Below are 21,052 nucleotides of genomic sequence, written 5' to 3'. Positions count from 1 at the left end.
CCGCCTGTGGGTCGCACGTGCGGCGTCATCAACAGCTCCTCCCACAAGTCATCAACAGCCCCTGCCGTTGCGGAAGGCTGCCTCGTTCTTTTTACACCATAAAGGTTCTGCCAATATGTCTACCCTACAAGGCGGAAAATTGGGGGACTTCGGATCAACTCGCCAATCCGGCTCTGCGTGTCTAAACGCTCGCAGCTTGCTGGCAAAACGGCCCAACATTCGCCAAAAATCTGGCAGTGTAAAAGGGGCTATTGTCTGTGGAGACAGAGCAGCGCACTCGCAGAGTGGCAGAGCGCACTCTGGACACTCTGTCTGTGCAGACGGAGCAGCAGAGCGCCAAGCGAAGTGAATGTGTGATTAACTTAACCGTTGGTTCATTCATGTAGAAATATAACGCTGCGTTTCTTCCACCAACAGGGCTCTCATTTTAGTGTAGAGCGTCAGACTGAATTTACCAACGCACCATGTCAGGTCACTCACTCTCCGGGACCGCCAGTGTTACTTGAATAAGTAAACACTGACCAACGGGACCAGACTGGCCGACCCGTATGCTCTCACTCAGTGGATGGATGATGTCACAGGAAGCCAATCTTACAAAGGAGGACCACACTTGTTTGTTTTGCTATGGAAGCTAACGTTAGCTAATGTGCTAAAAAGTTAGCGTTGCAGAGAAATCCAATATTCCTCTTAATCCCTCCCCAGTTTCTGATGAGGTGGACATGATAACCCTTAATACACATAACCTTATTCATCCCTACAACAGGAAATACTTTTTCAACCTGATTGGATTTAAGATTAAACGAAGCCTTTTTACACTCCAGGATTTTGTCTTCAATTTTTCACTTTTAACCTTTTTCAAAGGGTAAGGTTTTAAAAATCTAATAGATAATTTTTGGTGGAGGGAGGGTCGTGCATTTTTAACTCAGGGAGTGATAAGTAAGGAACAGCCCCTTACAAATAAAAGCCCTGCCTTCAAAATAAAAGCAAGAGATTGTGTGTAAGTGAAGTATTTCATGCAAAATATCTCCTTTCAAAGTAACATGGATTTTAATAATTGATGCATTCCTGTGTTAATGTTGCAACTGTCGATGGTGGAGCTCATTTTAAATACCTGATATACAGCTGAGTGGTTTAATCCATAATAATTTAATATCCAGTACATCATAATTTACTGGTTGATTTATAGTTTGTATTATTAATCTGAATCTTTTAAGTATCTACAGCCTTTAAAAAAAGTACCATATTTCCCCATGAGATGTAGTGAAGTACAGGCATCACATACTGTACTAAATACTCAAACACAGTTCCCTTAAAAATTGTTCTTAGGTGCAGTACTTGAGCAAATGTACAACACTAACTATAGTTTTAGGAAAAGAAACGTCAAGAGTGCATTTTGTTCTCCAGCTGTAACTGTGATTGTATTATTTTGTTTTCTGTTTTCATTACAACTGTTAACATCACAAATAACATTTGATGCGTATTTGTATTCTTTGCCTCATGTTTTAAGTCTCTGTCATCTGTAGAAGTGTAGCCTTTTATTTTGGTCCAAAAGTCAGAGCGGAAGTCTTGTTCTTGAAGTTTTTATACTTTATGTCTTGTGGAAGATTTTCATCACAAAAGATTTAAATTTTAAGTAGATCCTTACACCTTTTGTTCCTCCGAAGACGAAACCATTAACCTTCTGTTTTTTTTTCATGTTTTAATCTGATATGCTGGTTGTCACTAAAAATGGATAAGACACCGTCATTTAGTTACAGTGATACAGTTTATTTTATGGTAAACCTGGATGCAGGCATCTCAGATTCTGTTACTCTTTAGATTATTTTGGGTAAATACCATCTTCATACTTGTACGTGGAACGGGATGTACTCCTTATGTCACTGTGTTTAAATGTTTTGAACAACTGGTCTGAGAAGACAACGAGGTTCATCAGGTTTTCTTAGAGTTAGATGCTGTCGCCAGCTGGTGGACACAAAGTCTCACTACACAAATACATCCAGGGCCCATTTGTTCAAAAGTAATCCAGCAGGATTAATCCAATCAGATAGGATCATATCCTGAAATCCAATTGTTCAAAAAACAGGATTACGTGATCAGAAAAAATCAGATAATCCAATCCAGTTTTTTATCCGGTCAAACCTCCAGTTTGTTTTAGAATCAGGATTACTTTGACCCAAAATATCAGGATTACCTGATCCCAGCAGAGGGCTGGATTCAGACGGGATTACAGGGGAAATGAAATATAACTAGAACTGTTGAATAGAGTTAAGAAAATAATAAACTGCATTTTTATTTTTATTTTAAGTAGTATATTTACATAATATATATTTAGATCATTAAAAACTTAAATCTATGCGTTCTTTATGTTTGCTGCCATCTGCTGGTCATGTTTTAGTTTCTTTCTCAGTTACAAGTCAGGCCCAGTGGAGTAAAGGCATAACGACAAACAGTGCAGAAAGTAGGTAACGCCTTTTTTTCCCCAATGAATTTTCCTTATTGTGACAAAGTAAGTTCAATTCAATTCAATTCAATTTTATTTATAAAGCCCAATATCACAAATCACAATTTGCCTCACAGGGCTTTACAGCATACGACATCCCTCTGTCCTTAGGATGAGGTGAACATGGTTGTAGATAAAATAATGAATTGTTGCTAATGAAATATTCCACGAAAGCGCTGTTAATGTCACATTAACTAACATTAGCCAACTTTAGATAATAATTTCTTCCTACTTGGTCAACTGTTCCCAGAGGTCTGGTGAAACGCTGTCAGGCTAATGCTACCAGCTGACGTTAGCTAACTTTCTACCTACTAGCTCAAATGTTCAGTTTGCTAACATTATCATCTAACATCAGCTAACTTTAATATTTTCTACCTACTAGCTCAAATGTTCCAATAGCAAACATTACAACCTAACATAACTTTAGCTAATCATTTCTCAAATGTTGCATTAGCTAACATTACCATCTAACGTCAGCAAACTTAAGATAAGAATTTCTTCCTACTAGGTCAACTGTTCCCAGAGGTCTGATGAAACGCTGTCAGGTTAACGCTACCAGCTGACGTTAGCTAACTTTAGCTACTTTATTTCTACCTACTAGCTCAAATGTTCAGTTTGCTAACACTACCATCTAACATCAGCTAACTTTATTTAATATTTTCTACCTACTAGCTCAAATGTTCCGATAGCAAACATTACAACCTAATAAATTTGCCCTGACGAAGGCCGACTCAGGCCGAAACGTGTTGGCAATTTTTATCTGTTTAAACTAGCCTGTTTAATAAAGCTATTTAATTGCCAGAGTGCCTTGGACCGCCTTTTCTTCTTCTTCCTCATTATGCTTCCTTGCAGAGGACCAAAGAGCACCTGCAGTTTTTAACATTTTTTACCTTTCTGAACGCCACTGCCCTCCTTCCTTTGTCTTTTCTTTGATAACGTAACCTAACTTTAGCTAATCATTTCTCAAATGTTGCATTAGCTAACATTACCATCCAACATTAGCTAACTTTAGCCACTATTTTCTACCTACTAGCTCAAATGTTCCATTAGCTGACATTACCATCTAATGTCAGCTAAGTTTAGTTAATATTTTCTACCTACTAGCTCAAATGTTCCATTAGCTGACATTACCATCTAATGTCAGCTAAGTTTAGTTAATATTTTCTACCTACTAGCTCAAATGTTCCATTAGCTGACATTACCATCTAATGTCAGCTAAGTTTAGTTAATATTTTCTACCTACTAGCTCACTCATTCAGAGTGCTGATGAAACACTGTCAGGCTAATGTTAACAGCTTATATTAGCTAGTTTAACTAATATTCTCTACCTACTAAGTCAACTGTTCCCAGAGGTATGGTGAAACACTGTGGGGCTAACATCACTAGCTGACGTTAGCAAATGTAAGCCACTTTTTGCTACCTACTAGGTCAACTATCCCGTTAACGTTACCATCGAACATAAGCTAATTCTGGCTAATATTTTCTACCTACTAAGTCAACTGTTCCAGAGATCTGATGAAACACTGTCTGGTTAACGTTACTTGCTGATGTTTGCTAACTTTGGTTACATTTTACTACCTACTAGATCAACCATTCCTATAGCTAACTTTAGCTAATATGTTTTACCTACCAGGTCAACTGTTTCCAGAGGTCTGGTCAAACATTGTAAGGCTAACGTTACTGTAACATGTTCACACCGTCAGTTTATGTCCACTTAAAGGGTTTTTGCCACTGACGGATTGTTATTTTAACTCTCTGACAACATTTAGGAAATGATCCCTACAGAGATAGACATTTGTTAAAGAGTAATATCCTTTTTGTTTAACCAGGAACAGCCCCAAAATCGCCATCGCCAAACACACCAGACTCCATTTAAATAAACAGTAATTTTATCACTGTAAAACACACTTCATTTATAGTCGGGAGAAACAAAATAAAACTCACAAAAGCATCTTGGTACATCTTTATACTGTTCCAACAAACACCAACTCTGGTTTGGTTGAAATAAACTGTTGAATTAACACAAGTAGATGTGAAAACAAGCTGCCTCTACACATGCTAAAATCACTGATTATTTAAATGGGGTCTGGTGGGTTTGGTGATGGTGATTTCGGGGCTGTATCTGGTTCAACAAAAAGGATCTTACTCTTTATCATAAAGGTCTATCTCTGTAGGGATCCTTTCCATACTGTGTCAGACACTTAAAATAACAATCTGAACCTGTCAGTGACAAAAACAAACACTTTCAGTCAATGTAAATTGACATTTCACAAATGCCCTGAGAGGTTACACTGCAGCCTGTTTCACCACTGCCAGCTGCAGGATCAGCATCGGATACATTTCAAAAATTGTTGTTCCCATTAGTCACTTAGACACAAAAACATGGGAAAATGGGATCCAGGTTGAAAAATACTGAACTCAAGTACAGTACTTGAGTAAATGTACTTAGTTACCTTCCAATACAACTTACCCTTACATAACAGAATGTGAAGGCCACATACAAACTATAACCTGCATCAACTACACAGCCTTTACAATATGATAACATAATTTAATGTGGCACAAAATAATTTGATTACTATTGTCATTTCATTTCCTATAAAGAAATTAATGTAACACACTATATAAAGGAGTACTGTATATAATCTTAGGACATGTTAAAACATGGCTGCAGAGGCCATATTAAAAGCTGTAGTAAGAGGTGTTATAAATGATCGTCATGATGACAAAATCTAAAATGCTTTCACTATCTGATTCAAACCGACGTCATCTCACAGTATGGAGGGAATAAATAGAAGCAGAGCGCTGGATAAAAATGGAGCGTGTATCTGTCGTCAGCGTGTTGAGGAGCTGCACAGCATCCTCTATTATCTAACAACCTCCTGTTATGTAAAAGCAGAGAAGAAGAACTGCAGAGAGGAGGAGGAGGAGGAGGAGGAGGTCTATATTAGGGTTCGACTGATATCAGGGTCGATACTGATGGTTCATTCATACAGTCTGACAGGATGGAGACAATGATGGTGATGATGATGCATCTATATTTACTACAAAACTGCTCAACATTATCATGGTCGTCTGCATGTATGTAAATTCATGTCCAGAGATCTGAATCTTCATATTGTTACCATAAAGAAAGTTTGCGGGTAATTTTTAAATTTAAAGACTGGGGCTCAGATGCATTTCAGCATGTTTAACAGGGACATTTCTAAAGTTTGGAGGGGGACATTTCAGGATTGTTGACAATTCAGCATTTTTATCATTGATATTTTAACAGTTTGACTGGGACATTTCAGCATTTATGACTAGAGAAGTACTGATACCACTTTTTCCTTCCTGATACCGATTCTGATCCCTGAACGTTAGGTATCTGCCGATACCGAGTTCCGATCTGATACCAGTGCGTAAAAAAAAATGGATGGGATATGAATTGTTGTATGTCTCAACTCCTAAAACTCTATGTAAAATATTAAGAAATAAATACATAATAGTAGAATGAATGCCATAAAACTTCTTTTTGTTATTATTATCCAGTGTTGACACAGATCAAGACACAGGTTAAAGTGCAGCCACACAATTTGGTAAAAAAGACATTTTAAAGGCTACAGTAGAATGCTTTCTAAACTCCGCTCCATTTCCGTTTTGTTTGCCTGTAGCGTGCATATGCGCAATGACGTGAGGCATGATGTGGTATCGGATTGGTCATAGGCTGTACTCGCCGATACTCAATACCGCATTTTAGGCAGTATCGGAGGCATTTCCGATACTGGAATCGGTATCGGTACAACTCTACTTGTGACATTTGTGCATAATTATCATCAAAATTTTTGACAGGGATGCGTTTTTAACAGGGTTATATCAGAATTTTTACAGGGACATTTCAACATTTTTGACATTTCAGCACTCTGGACAGGGACCTGTCAGCAGCTTTGACTTTAAAAAACTTTAGCATTTTAGCATTATTGAAAATGGGCTTTTCAGCATTTCTGACAAGAATATTTAACATTTTTGGCAGGGACATTTTTCCCCAAATTTCTTTAATTTGAATGTCATTGTTGCAATCAGAGGATTATCGCAGTTCATTTCAAGCTGTGTTACAGAAAACAAATTCCCTTTGTTAATTAAGTAATTTCTTAATTCATCCATCCAAACATCCAGTTATTAATTTGTTTCATTCAGTCAATAAAAACTCAGAATCATCATAACCACCTTTATTCAAACGTTTATTAGTTATTCACTTATTCATTTTTATTCATTTAATAATTTTTCTGTTATCCATCTCTCCATTTATTTATTACTTCATTCATTCATCCTGTTATTCATTCATGGTTGTTCATTAGTTCATTCGCTCATTCATTTATTTGTATGAAGAAAAAAGAAAATAATAATGAACACACTATTTCCTAAAAAAAAAACCACAGCTAAATAATCTCATCAGTCAGAAACTGCTGCCACAAAACACCTTCATCTGTATCCACCAGTATCTGTCTGATACTCGCCGTTAAAAACCAGTATCAGTCGAAGCCGCCCGTGTGATGCTGCTGTGACACAGTGTGTGTGTGTGTGTGTGGGACCACAGATCCCAGTTTACCTCTCTCTCCTTCCAGATCCATCTCTCCACCTTCCTCTCCTCTCTGCAGCATCCCTCCTCCTGTTCAGCCAATCGCCTGCTGGGGAGTGTGATCATGTGACCGACAGCCACCAATGTCTCTCGACCAGGCACCGGCAAAAAGAGGGGCGGTGTCTCTCCTCCTCCTCCTCCTCCTCCTCCTCCTCTCTGTGAGTCAGACGGTGTGTCTGGAGGAGAGTGGATGGATGTGAAGGATCTGTCTAACAAGCTCAGACACGTTTCTTCTTCTTCTTCTTCACCCGGACAGCAGAGGCTCCGTCTCTAACCCGCCCTCCCTCCCACTCCTGGGGAACACAGGGGGGATGAATGGGGAGGCCATGGAGGGGAGCCCGGTGCAGGAGCAGCAGCATGCCGGTAACGGCTCCTACCTCCCTCCTCCTCCCACCATCACGCCGGCCATCCCCCCCTACGTGAAGCTGGGTCTGACCATCGCCTACACCATCTTCTACTCGCTGCTGTTCGCCTTCGTCTACGCCCAGCTGTGGCTGGTGCTTCGGTACCGACACAAGCGCTTCAGCTACCAGACGGCCTTCCTGTTCCTGTGTCTGCTGTGGGCCGCCCTGCGCGCCCTCCTCTTCTCCTTCTACTTCAGAGACTGTGTGACCGCCAACGCACTCGGACCATTCGCCTTCTGGCTGCTCTACTGCTTCCCCGTCTGCCTGCAGTTCTTCACGCTCAGCCTCATGAACCTCTACTGCGCACAGGTGAGGGGGCACTGCTGCTGGTACTGGTGGAGCAGAGGCCGGTAGCATGAAGAGAACCTATCAGCAGCTTCAGTGCTTTAACTTCTCTCTTTGCTGCAGTGACGTAGAAGTGTACTTCAGGGTGTGTCAGTACACTGTGACATCACGGGTGGGTGTGGTTACAGGTGCAACAGAGCACACCTCTGACCACACCCACCAGAGATGCAGCAGTCCAGCCAGGGAGGGCAGTGAAACCCTGCTCTTTAAGACTGCTTTCACACCTGCCCTGTTTGGTTCGGTTCAATCGAACTCAAGTTCATTTCACCCCTCAGTGCGGGTTGTTTGTGCATTAATTGTTATTAATGTGCACCTCCTCCTGTACTGCCTTAATATGCACATTCAGCACATCCAATGCATCAAAACATTGTTTTCTAGTTGGAGCTGCGCCTCGTTTTCAAACTGTATGCTTTGACTAAAATGAACAGTGACAGCAATATAGTCCACGATGAGCAGCGCTAAAATCAACCTGCGTAGTTGTCCCTCCATCGTGACATTAGAAAGTGTCACATTTATCTTGCAAGTGTACTCTTCTTCAACGTTTGCTTTACTTCCTGGATTTTTCCCACATGGAAATTCTGACCAATCAAGAGCAGCTTTCTCACACAAGGCATTTGATCTGGTCCTCTTGTAAATGCTGCCGTGAGAACACCAACCAACTCTAGGCAATTATACAACTTTGGAACAACATGAGTCCCTGATTCAGACCAGAGGAGACCACTCTAGGGCTGACAGCAGCCTTAGTGACTCCTCAACCTCTTAAACGCTGCTAAATCAATCACTGTGTCCATCAATATGAGCTTGAGTCTTGCAGCAGAGTGTTGTTCCACCCCCCCAAAACGTAATCATAATTCTAATCCTGATATTAAAGTCTCCAAAAATGATGAATAAGTCAGGGTGAAATTTAGGGGAATGCTTCTCCAATGATGAAAAAACCAGTCATGCCAGCCTGGTTTCAGACCTCTGATTTGTTCAGTGATGCAAAAATGGTCATGTGCTCATTGACGATTATTTCCAGCAACTGGGGAAAAAAGTCAATTATGCTGGTAGGTGGGATTAAGAGCAGAGACATCATCCTGCGGAAGGAGCTACGTAGTTACACCCATAAAAAATAGCTACAGAAACAAGACCACAGAGAAGTGAGAGGCCTGGATGAGATGAAGTGCCATGAAGCAGTCTCAGGTTTGAATGTAAAAGATACAGAATGTGTATTATTTTTACCTTAATGCTTTTTAAAGGTAAATTTAAAGGAAAATTCAGGGTTCAGGCAATTAACAAGAAGCCACATAAAGGCCTTGATGAAACGTCGCTTTGGTGTGTCACAGCAGCTAATTATGAAACTGTGCTACGAGAACACACCATCATTACACTAAACATCACTGTCAGCAATGTTGACCAGTCCGTTCTTATCCCCAGCTCATCAAATACCCTCGCTTTGTCACGCCAAATTGACACTAAAGGCTCCTTTTAGTGTCTTCATGAGACCCACCAGACTTTAAACCAACTCCAACGGAAATCCATCTGCAACAACACTTGATGCTGACAACTGACGTAGTATAAAGAGCATGAAAGTCTGTGTAGGGGGGAGGGGTTGGAGGGACGTGTCTAACAAAACAAGACTTTAATCCAAGAGACCACAGTTTGTGTCTTGTGTGAAACCTAAAGGCAATGTTGTTTCTACAAGTCGTAGTCTACTAGATAATCTTTAGGAACAGAATCGTGGTTGGGCATCAGCGCATTATTTACTCAACATAAAGTTACAAAGGTTAGTTAAGTAGGTTAAGTTTAAGAAAAGAATCATGGTTGGTCGTCTTCATATTATGTTCTTAACATAAACTTACATAGGTTAAGTTCAGGAAAAGAATCCTAGTTGGACGATGTCGTTTTAAGTACTTATCTTCAAGTTATGAAGGTTAGATTTAGGAAAGTAAAGTTACATGAATTTGGTTTTGGAAAGTAAAGTTAAGTAGGTTACGTTTAGGAAAGTAAAGTTACATAAATTAGGGTTTCGGAAAATAAAGTTAAGTAGTGTACGTTTAGGAAAGTAAAGTTACATAAATTTGGTTTTGGAAAGTAAAGTTACTTAGATTAGGGTTTCGGAAAATAAAGTTACATAGATTAGGTTTAGGAAAGTAAGGTTACGTAAATTTGGTTTTGGAAAGTAAAGTTACTTAGATTAGGGTTTTGGAAAATAAAGTTACATAGATTAGGGTTTCGGAAAATAAAGTTACTTAGATTAGGTTTAGGAAAGTAAGGTTACGTAAATTTGGTTTCGGAAAGTAAAGTTACGTAGATTAGGGTTTTGGAAAATAAAGTTACTTAGATTAGGTGTAGGAAAGTAAGGTTACGTAAATTTGGTTTCAGAAAGTAAAGTTATGTAGAATAGGGTTTTGGAAAATAAAGTTACTTAGATTAGGGTTGTGGAAAGTAAAGTTACTTAGATTAGGGTTTTGGAAAATACAGTTACTTAGATTAGGTTTAGGAAAGTAAGGTTACGTAAATTTGGTTTCCGAAGGTAAAGTTATGTAGATCAGATTTAGGAAAGTAAAGTTACGTAGATGAGGTTTTGGAAAAGAATCATGGATGGGTGTCATGTTACATACTTAGCATAAAGTTACGTAGGTAAGGTTTAGGAAACTAAAGTTGCGTACATTAGGTATAGGAAAAGAATCATGGTTAGGTGTCATCATGTTACATATTTACCTTAAAGTTACAAAGGTAAGGTTCAGGAAAGTAAAGTAACGCAGATTAGCATTAGGCAAGTAAAGGTACGTAATTTAGGTTCAGAAAAAGAATCATAGTTCAGTGCCATGTTAGATACTTAACATAAAGTTACGTAGACTGGTTTTAAGATATTAAAAAGGTATGTACGTTAGGTTTAGGAAAAGAATCATGGTTGGCTGTCATGTAACATACGTAACATAAAGTTATGTTGGTAAAACTTCAACCCACATGAAGTATGTTAACAGACTCAGATTAACCTCAGTTAGCAGACGATTTTGAAATTTTTCCTCCACACATTGAGAGATAAAACACTTCGACTTGTGGACAGGGGGAGAATCAATCAATCAATCCCTACAAGTGATGACCGACCCCCTCGTCCACTGAGTTGCAGCCGCTCCTGCAGTCACTCAGACAGTTTGAGTTTCTTTGTTTCCAGTTACATGGCAACAAACGAGAGAAGATGCAACGTTGACCATCCTGTTGTTAGACGACTCGTATAACGAGAGACTGACTGCGGTTTTTTTTGGGGTGATCAGTGCAGCAGCTGCCTCTCCTCTTCATCCATTCATCCATTCAGCAGCAGCTGGTGGATTCAGAAATAGACCAGAAAATAGAGACAGAAGAGGAATAAAACCTCTTTAGCAGCAGCTTTACACCACTTGTTCCCGAGAGCTGAGATGACGCAGGGGTTTTCTTTTCCAACCAAACATCACGGTGTCTTATTTCCTTAATGAGGGCACCTTCAGTCAGAGAGGAGGGATTAATCGATGAGATGAGCTGCAGACTGTTGGCTGCGAGGCAAAGTGATCAGACCCTTTACTGCAGTAAAAGTACTAATACAACACTGTGGAAAATACTCTGTTACAAGTTTTTGATTTTTTTTTGTAATACGTAGCTCATACACTGATGAATATAAAAACAACTCATTGAAATCAGTTGAGAAATACTTTTTTTATTTTTTCAAATGTTTTACATTTGAAAAAATACAAAGTCGCCTCACAGCTAGAGGGTTCCTGGTTCAAACCAGGGTGGGGGGGCCCTTCCTTGCAGACTTCACATGTTCTCCCTGTGTCAGCGTGGGTTTCCTCCAGGTGCTCCAGCTTCCTCCCACAGTCCAAAGACACGCAGGTTAATTGGTGACTCTAAATTGTCCGTAGGTGTGAATGTGAGTGTGAATGGTTGTCTGTCTCTATGTGTCAGCCCTGTGATAGTCTGGTGACCTTCAATTACAGCAAACTGTGCGCAAAGAATTGTGGGTACTTCATGCCTGAAAATTCACTTAAGGAAAGACTCGGTCTTCGGTAAAATTCAAAGGATCCTTGACATTGGAACAGTCCTGTGGCGGGATTAGATGACGTAGCTTCTTTGACATCCAGCCATTTAAAGATCCTTCTTTGACTTTGAGAAGCACAAAGTGTCACATTTAGTTGGTCTAAACTTAAATATCTCAAAAAATACTGGATGGATTGTTCTGAACTTTTCTAGAGATATTCGTGGGTTCCCAGAGGATGAATCCCTCTGACTTTGGTAATCCTCTGACTCTTCCTCTAATGCCACCATGAGGTCCACATTTTTGTTTTTCAGTGAAATGTCTCATCAACTATTTGATGGATTTGCACAAAATGTGGTTCATCATTCATGTTCCCCTCAGGATGAACTGTAAGAACTCTGACTTTTCATCTGGTGCCAACATCAGGTCAACATTTCCAATACTTTGGTTTATGACCAAGTAGAGTGGTGTTGGAATGACTCCTCAGATAGTCTGGTGTAAAACCACACCATCTCCCTTCAACCCTCTGACAGATTCAGATTCACCAGCTGCCCGGTGTGAGTGGAGACAAACGACAAATTGCTTTCCCACATCCACAGGTCTTCTTAAACTAAACCTCAATTTGAAATAGTGTTTACGTTTCCCACATTGCGTCTCTGCTAATTAAATTAAACAAAAATGACGTGCAGTTTGGGGCTGCAGAAATAACTCTCACATTTTAAGTAACTTAATTTAAAGCTTAAATCTGCTAATACTGACTAGTTTAACTAAATGTGTTGTATCTCTGATCTTGTCATGTTTAACTTCCTTGTTTCAGAGTATTGTGAACATAACAGAGCACAATACGAAATAAAGCTGTAATTTCTGATAACGACAAGCAACATTTATGTGCAAAATCTTATTTACAGACGCACTATGAGCAGTCAGAAGCAGGTACAGATTTTGTTTGTACTGATGAAAAAGATCGGAGCTACTAACATATTGGTGAATGCAGAGATACACATAAATTCCTTCTGCTCACGTTTCATGAATGAGACCCATTATTTTCCAGCTCTCAGTATTTAATCTCCTTCTTATCATCATCTCACTTGCAGCTATCTCAACTAACACTGTGTGTCCACCCAGTCTGAAGCATGCCTGAGGTGCGCACAGCCTCTTCCTTTGTAGATACCCATGGTTTTTGTGTGTACATAGAGTTTATGCATCTGGACCCAGATCTACCTGCATCACTGAACAAACTGGAGATGAGATTCAGAAGTAGAAAAAGATCCTGCTGTTAAGTGTGTAATGAGTCTGTTTTTTCTCCCCTCACAGGTTTACTTTAAGGCGAAGTCCAAGTACACACCTGCACTGCTCAAGTACAGGTAACTTCTTCAACCAACTCATTCTGACTGAATAACTCAAGTTCACGATGACACTCCAAAACTTATTCATGAATCGGACTGAACGTGGAAGTTAAACTGTATTTCCTCGGACTGTTTAAAATGCAGTTAAAGGTTATAGCTGGTACTTCATGCGGAGCAGCTCTCACCCTGTCTCTTCTCCTCCTCCAGACTTCCTCTGTACCTGGTCTTCTTGGGCGTCAGTCTTCTCTTCCTGGTGGTTAATCTGGTCTGTGCCCTGCTGGTCAAAATGACCGTCGCTGATGTGAAGACCATCGTCCTGGTGAGGGTCACAATCAATGACAGCCTCTTCGTCCTCTGCGCCATCTCGCTGTCCGTCTGCCTCTACAAGGTCGCCAAGATGTCGCTGGCCAACATCTACCTGGAGTCAAAGGTAAAGCGACTTACTTTGTGTCTGAGCTTTCAACCTTATCTCATGGTCTTCATCAGCTTCACTGACATGGGCCACATAAGTGAAGGTCCCTGATACTTTCCTCCAGGATATTCCAGGCTGTGGCATGGTGGTGCAGTGGTTAGCATTGTTGCCTCACAACAGGAGGATTTTTGGTCCAAATCCTGGGGTGGGGGAACCCTTCTGTGCAGAGTTTGCATGTTCTCCCTGTGTCAGCGTGGGTTTCCTCCAGGTGCTCTGCGGTTTCCTCCCACAGTCCAAAGACACGCAGGTTAATTGGTGACTCTAAATTGGTCGTAGGTGTGAATGTGTCAGCCTTGTAATAGTTTGGCGACCTGTCCAGGATGCACCTCTCCTTTCAGCCAGTGTCAGCTGGGACAGGCCCTTGGACCCCCCCTGACCCTTAACAGGATAAGCGGTTATGGAAATGAATGAAATGAAATATTCCAAGGTTTCTGTGACTGTGAGGAGCTTTTTATTAATATCATGACATCACAGAGGCCTGAAATGAAAAAAACAGTATTAACAGGAATAACAGAGTAACACCTGTGTGTGCAGGGGACATCGGTGTGTCAGGTGACTCTGATCGGCATCATGGTGGTGTTGCTGTATGCATCGCGGGCCTGTTACAACCTAGTAGTGCTCGCCCTCACCGACATTGAGACCATCAACTCCTTCGACTACGACTGGTACAACGTCTCAGACCAGGTGAGGTGACTTTAAATTGTCCACAGGTGTTCATTGGTTCTTTTACATGATCTCAGTCTGAAGAGAGCACAAGAGTTTAAAGAGTGTCTTTTTTACTCCTAACCTTTGAAGAAGTATTAAGAACTTTTACTAAAGTAAAAGTACTAATGTCACACAGTGAAAGTACTCCACTACAAGTAAAAGTTCTGCACTTAAAACCTTACTGAAGTAGAAGTATGTATAGTGCAGTAAAAAGCATTTGCCTTCAAGACGTAGTGAAGGAGAGGAAGGAGAAAGGAGCAGAAAATGGAAGTAAGTAAGTACCTTGAATCTGTCTTTGTGTTTCTCCAGGCGGACTTGCGGTCGTCGCTGGGAGACGCTGGTTACATCGTGTTCGGGGTGATTCTGTTCGTCTGGGAGCTGCTGCCCACCTCACTGGTCGTCTTCTTCTTCAGGGTCCGCCGGCCACCTCAGGAAAGGGTCAGTCCTCCTGGTGGGGTCAGGTGACCTCTGAAATATTTGCAACTGTTTGTTTTTTGGCGTGAGATGGATCAGCAGTTTGGTGCGGCTTCTGAGCTGCGATCCTTGACATTGGAACAGTCCTTTGGCAGGATTTGATGACGTAGCATTCTTGAAATTTGGCTGTTTGAGGATCCTTCCTTGAATTTGAGAAACACCCACTGAACCCCAAATTGCTCCCAATGGCTGTTCATCGGTGTGTGAGTGTGTTAAAAACTGAGTGGCAGGTGGCACCTCGTACGGTATCCTCAGCCACCGCTGTATTATTATTGTATGTGTGAATGTGACTCATAGTGTAAAAAATGCTTTGAGTAGTTGGAGGACTTGAAAGGTGCTATACAAGTACAGGTCCATTTACCATTTCACCCACGAGTTATGGTAAAATAGTCAATTAGTTTCAGACTGTGTCATTCAACCCCTTGTCAATAGGGGGTGCTGCTCCCTTGAATATAACAACAACAACACTATATCAAAACATCAGTTTAAAAACTCTCAAACAACTCGTGCAGTAAAATCCAAGTCTCATTTATCCAGTCGTACGTTCATTGCTTCCAAACATGTAAATTTCCACCAAAAAAAATAGATTTAACCTGAAAGTGAAACTTGCCTCTACTCTTCAAGCCAGACTCAAACACTGAGGTTGATTCTTGGATTTTTAACAGCTGAACCTCTGCCTGCATTCTTTGTCTCCACAGAGCACTGTTGGGATCCCAAACCACGTTCTCTCCTCCAGAGGATATTTCTTTGACAACCCTCGTCGGTACGACAGTGACGATGACCTGGCGTGGAGCATTCCTCCCCAGAATGCATCAGCGAGGTACGAACGCTGACGTCACCACGTCGCTGTCGAAGTGTTGTTTCTGAATTCAGTTCTGTTAAAGCTGCTATGAACAATATTTAGACAATATTTCTTGTCTACTTTATTACCGTAAAACTTAAATCAAACGCCCAATCTCTTTCACTAGCTGGGTGTGGCTACACATTTTGACAAATAAAGGTCTGTGTAGTAGTGGTGTCGCTGTGAGCACCAAATAAAACGTAAAAAGCACCATAATGTTTATTTTTCTCAACCGATTGCAATGAGTCATTTTGATATCCACGAGTTTATGATCTACTTGTAGTAGAAAAAAAGTTTGTCTCCAGTTAATAATAATCTGGATATTTAGGCTGTAACCAGGGGTCCGTTTCACAAAGCAGGTTCAACAAACTCTGAGTCTAATCCTGAACTCTGAGCTGATCTACTCTGAGATAGGAAACTCTGAGTTTCCGGTTCCAGAACAGCTGATTTGAATCAGTTTAATCAACTCGGAGTAGTTTCACCTGGAGTTAAGCGCGTGCACCATGACTATAAAAAGCCAGCATCAATGGAGCTCCGATTCGACGAGTCACCATGGCAACTTGGACGTTTTTCACCCCGCTAGAATTAGAAATCTTAATGCGCTCATACGGCGAGTTTGCACACGTTTTCAAAAAGAAGTGCAACACTGCTGCAGCTGCAAAAGAGAGGGAGACGGCGTGGGAGAACATTGCTGCTCAGGTCAATGATTAAGTTTAAATGTAGTCCTTTGCAATCACAATATTACAGGGGAAAACTGCTTGAATGGTAGCCTATTAATTTATTTCATTTAGGTGCAATCCCGCGGGGGAGAAACGTATTTGGCAGCAGTTTAGGATGAAATATAAAAACATTGTTCAAACAGGTAAGACCTCGGCATAATCTCATGGGGGTGCCTCATTTTGATCATGTTTTACATTGTAAAGTAAATATTAAGTGGCTGTTTGACTGTGCAGTGGTTTTATCCCCAACATAATGCTGTTTTCACACACATCAATGTCTTCTCATCTGTATCATGTTCTGTTAAATAATTAAGCCTATTTAAACTAACACAGACTTCTACTCAGCCAACAGAAAGAAGGCAGATGCCCGTAAAACGAGCACACTTTTCTGACCGCCCTGCACACAGTTGCCTTACTCACGTGCTCAGCATCTCCGACATTGCACAAAAAACTTCCATTTGCAAAGAAACGCAGCGCAACACACAATATCTGCTGGGATGTGAGAGCATGACTACGATTGGTAATGTTGCAAATGTCAGGACGGATTAGGTTGTGTATGTAGATGATGGTACTGTGACGTGAAACGGTACCGCTCAAAAATATAATTGTGTGGAAATGCTAGAACATCTATGCGCGGTCTGATAACCATCTCCCGACGAATATTTAACTATCTGTGCAGTAATGCTGCACCTTCATCCACGGGATCGTTATCAAAAGGACATGCCATGTTAATGAAAAAAGTCGCCACCTACTGTGCCTGATGGACTTCTAATATACTGACTCTGATTTTCTTAATGATTTTTTAAATGTCAGACGGCAGAACCAGGCTACGCCAAAACTCGCCTGCTGACTGAATGAATGAGGAAATCAGATGGAGTGTGTGGCTCTGAAAGAGGGCGGAAACAGAGAGAAACTGGAGGTTCATTGAGAAAAACCTGGTCCCGACCAGGTTAGGTTCATAGAGTCTGTTACTATGGTAACTGACCGAGAGCTTAAGTTACCTCTCTCTCTGAAACAGGCTAGAGCTACCCCTCTTTCTCTGGTTTGAGTTACCTCCCTTTTTGAAACGGAAAACTCAGAGTTTCCCTCATTTCAGGGTTAACAGACTCTGAGTTTTCACTAAACCTGCTTTGTGAAACGGACTCCAGGAAGCTCAGCGCTCAGTAGAGGAGTGTGTGTTCAGCTAATTTAAATTACTCAATTATTTATGTGGTGAAAAATAGATCATCATACGAACAGTAAAAACTCACATTTGTCAAACACGGATTTGTCTTATTGTCCTTGATTAATAGTTGTGGACACGTCCACATATAATTTAATGTGGAAGTTCAACTATTGCTAGCGTGCTAGCTAGCTAACGCTGTCTGCTTATTAACACATCAATCAACAAAGTCTATTAACTTTCACCACTGCTCACTTACAAGTAAACACTTAGATAATAATAATATAAAAAATAATAATAATAAATGATAGATATAGTGAAAATAATAAATGTAGAAATGTAAATAATAGATAATAAAATAATAAATAATAATAATACTACAACTACTACTATAATAATAATGGTGATAATATCAAAGTGACTGACTGACCGTCTGTTGTCTCTCCGACAGTCTTTCCTCCGACTGCTACGACTGGGGCAGCCGCCACAGCAGCTTCACTGTGCACACCAACAGCGACGAGCAGCGCCTGACGGCCACCGCCACCACCGGAGAGCTCCACCCTTACCCATAATCCCTCCCCTCACTGTATAGCATCACTCTGCACTTTGACACCGATCAGTTATTGTGTTTCTTATCATCACTGACGTAAACGTTTGTAGAGTCACTGTAGAGAATTTAAAGAAAATATCAGAATGTTCAGCAGGGTTCCTACACGGCCGCGTCGTACTCACGTTGTTTACAAGGTCTTAATAGTTTTGTACAGATAAGTTTGTTCGGGCAAAACCACGTCTGAGTAGATTTCTGTTGATAGTCCATGTAAATGTTAATATTCTGCAGCTCTATTTAGTTGGACATATTTCCCAACGTGACGTTACGATGGTCAGCAGTCAGGAAAAAGTAATCTGAAGATCTACTGTTTGACATCGGTGCTGTTGGTAGTATGCGTCGAATGACAGAACGGAGCACTGCGACACTGCACGTTCAAAATCACAGCGGAAAATAAAAAACTTTAAAACAACCAAAGTTACCGACATTATCAAAAAACATCTGAAACAGAATTAGTGGGTGTTCTTGCCGTATGATCACTAGTGATCCAGACTAACTCCGTGTATGAACCCTGCTTCAGAGAGAATCCATGTATTTTAGACCCACAGTATGTAGATGATGTCGTGATGAATGTTTTAGACAATGTTTCTTGATCATTTGGGGAGTTTTTCAACGAGGATTACTCGATTAATCTGCCATAGTTCAAATAATCATTACCACACAGACTCCAGATGATTTTTAAGATTTCTCGCAGTTGTTTGATCAATAATTGGAGACGTTTTGTAAACGAGCAACCACACAAATATCAGACTGAAGAGATAATCAGACCGGTTAATAAAGGTTCATTAAGTCTAGTTTTAAAATTAAACTCTAGGTTGTGAACGTTCAGTATTTTTCCTGTTCTTGTTTCTAAGTCACTTATGGGAATAGTTTGAGTTTCTGGAGTGGTTCCATGACAGCCTGTTTCATCTCGTTCAATTCGAATGTTAAATCAGGTTCCAGGTTGAAAAATAGTGAAATTAACTTTTAATTTTCTGCCCTCAAAAATCCTTGAAAAACTCCTCGAGTCATTTTTTTGAGGTTCGTGACTGTAAAGAGACGAAACTGTCACACTGAATAACGCACTGTGTTGATTCAACATAATCGATATCCTGTAAATATCAGTAACCAGACAGCTGAACACCTCTGTGTTGTTTTGATGTTCACCTCAAAGTATCCACATATTAACAAGTAATTTAATGTTGGGTTTTAATTTGACTTAACAAATCCGTCAGACTGTCCAAATAGAAACAATGAAGGAAAACATGATTTGAACCCATCGTTACATTTTTGTTAGTATGAGCTTTGTTTGCAGTGTTTACATTTCTGAAACGATGTTCAGAAAAAAAAGTCTATATTTCTAACAGACGCGGGTTTTGTAAGTTCTTTGTACAGAGTCTCACTGAGATCGCAGTGTTTCGTTGTTGAGCTTTTTGTTGTGTTTGTGGTTCGTGTGTTTGTGACGTGTCCGCACAAAACGTAACACTTCAATAAAACTGTCATTAAAACAAACCAACATGTTCTCATAGAACGCTTCCAGTGATATCCCACGAAAAATACACGCACAACAGGTCGTATGATATCCTACGAAATTTGCACCCCACGAATGACGTTACGTCCTTTACATAGTTACCTAAATAATGAAAAATTACTGTGGCTGAGTTTAGGAAAATGAAACGTGCCTTAAAATGACTCCAAACGTCATGGTTTGGCTTTATGTTCATGCAGAAGGCGAACACCGGGCTTCCAGGTGAAAGTCCAGGGTCTTTTGGACCCTCCTGCCGGCCCTACAGGCACTTTCAAGCTCGTTATACTATGTTGTCACTCATCGTACCGTGGCAACAGGTGCCATCAGCTGATCAGTGGCGTATCGTAATACAATAGGTTCCGTCCAGCCATTGTCATACTGACGCAACCCAACAGCGTATCATACCTCCCAAAAAAATTGGCCTTTTGCGTCGTTTGACACTGACATCACTGAAAAAACAGCGGGATTTGACGACTTCAGAGTGAGAACAGGCTGGACATTTTGTTTAAACTAAGGTTGTGACGTCAGGTGACCAAATTTCAACGTAGAGTACTGACGACAAACGATGTAAATATTTTATTGGTTTTAAGTTGTGTTGTTAAGTAACCAAAATCCAGCATCTTCCAAGCGTCATCTTGAGGAAGAGTAACGATATTTAGTCGTAAGGTACAAAGAACTACGTTAACATCCACTATCGACGTATTCTCATAGAACAGTTCGTATGGTATCCTTCGAATTTTGCGCCCCATGAATAATGTTACGTCCTGAACATACAGTTATAGGATTAATGTAAAGTTAGGGAAGTTAGGTTTAGGAAAGGAAACGCGTTAGGACGTACCTTAAAAAGACTCAAAGTTCGCACAGATCCAAACACGTGACTCCAGGAGAAAGTCTGTTTTCTCGTGAACTGTCCACCACTCCAACCTGCCTCCTTACGAGCGCTGCTGTGAACGCTGACCTTTGACCTGCACCGCGGTGTCTCGCGGGAGTATAAACGAGGCTTGCAGGGGAAAAATATCTGAAAATAAAACGCGTAAACACTTTAAGTCTTATCTATTTAAATAAAAAAAAAAAAAACAGGCAGTAGAGTTCAGTGATGTCCAGAAATATTTATTCCTCTGTTCAAATAAATATACTCAACAGGTACACACATCAACATGGTGCAACTATATTTATATATATATATATATATATATATTCATAAAGATCTTAAAGCAAAAGAAAGAAAACTTCAGCCTGTGCTGCCTTTTTAAAAACTGTACAGGTTTGGATCCGAACATGACGAGAGCGTGAAGCAGCTTCGCTTTTTCCTTTTTGTGTGTCTTTTTCCAAAATCACAATTTCGTTTTAAGGCTGAC

At 40.5% G+C, this 21,052-nt stretch overlaps 1 protein-coding gene across 3 annotated transcripts; it reads left to right on the top strand.

Moving 5' to 3' along the window:
* Positions 1-2,438: 2,438 nt before the first annotated feature.
* On the top strand, positions 2,439-20,774 carry gpr137bb (G protein-coupled receptor 137Bb). 3 transcript variants are annotated; one of them, XM_049572190.1, is made up of 8 exons: positions 2,439-2,458; positions 7,138-7,831; positions 13,176-13,225; positions 13,415-13,637; positions 14,214-14,363; positions 14,694-14,822; positions 15,557-15,678; positions 18,032-20,774. In XM_049572190.1, exons 2-8 carry the CDS (start codon positions 7,430-7,432, stop codon positions 18,150-18,152), a joined length of 1,197 nt encoding a protein of 398 aa, XP_049428147.1. In that variant the 5' UTR covers positions 2,439-2,458; positions 7,138-7,429; the 3' UTR covers positions 18,153-20,774. The 3 variants fall into 3 exon arrangements, with proteins under 3 accessions (XP_049428147.1, XP_049428146.1, XP_049428145.1); XM_049572189.1 differs by having other exon boundaries at positions 7,105-7,831; XM_049572188.1 differs by lacking the exon at positions 2,439-2,458 and having other exon boundaries at positions 6,711-7,831.
* The last annotated feature ends 278 nt before the right edge of the window (positions 20,775-21,052 follow it).

Source organism: Epinephelus fuscoguttatus, linkage group LG3 (assembly GCF_011397635.1).
Source record: "Epinephelus fuscoguttatus linkage group LG3, E.fuscoguttatus.final_Chr_v1".
Classification (NCBI taxonomy): Eukaryota; Metazoa; Chordata; class Actinopteri; order Perciformes; family Serranidae; genus Epinephelus; species Epinephelus fuscoguttatus.
Note: the sequence above shows the minus strand (reverse complement) of the source record. Positions and strands in the feature narration are given on the sequence as shown.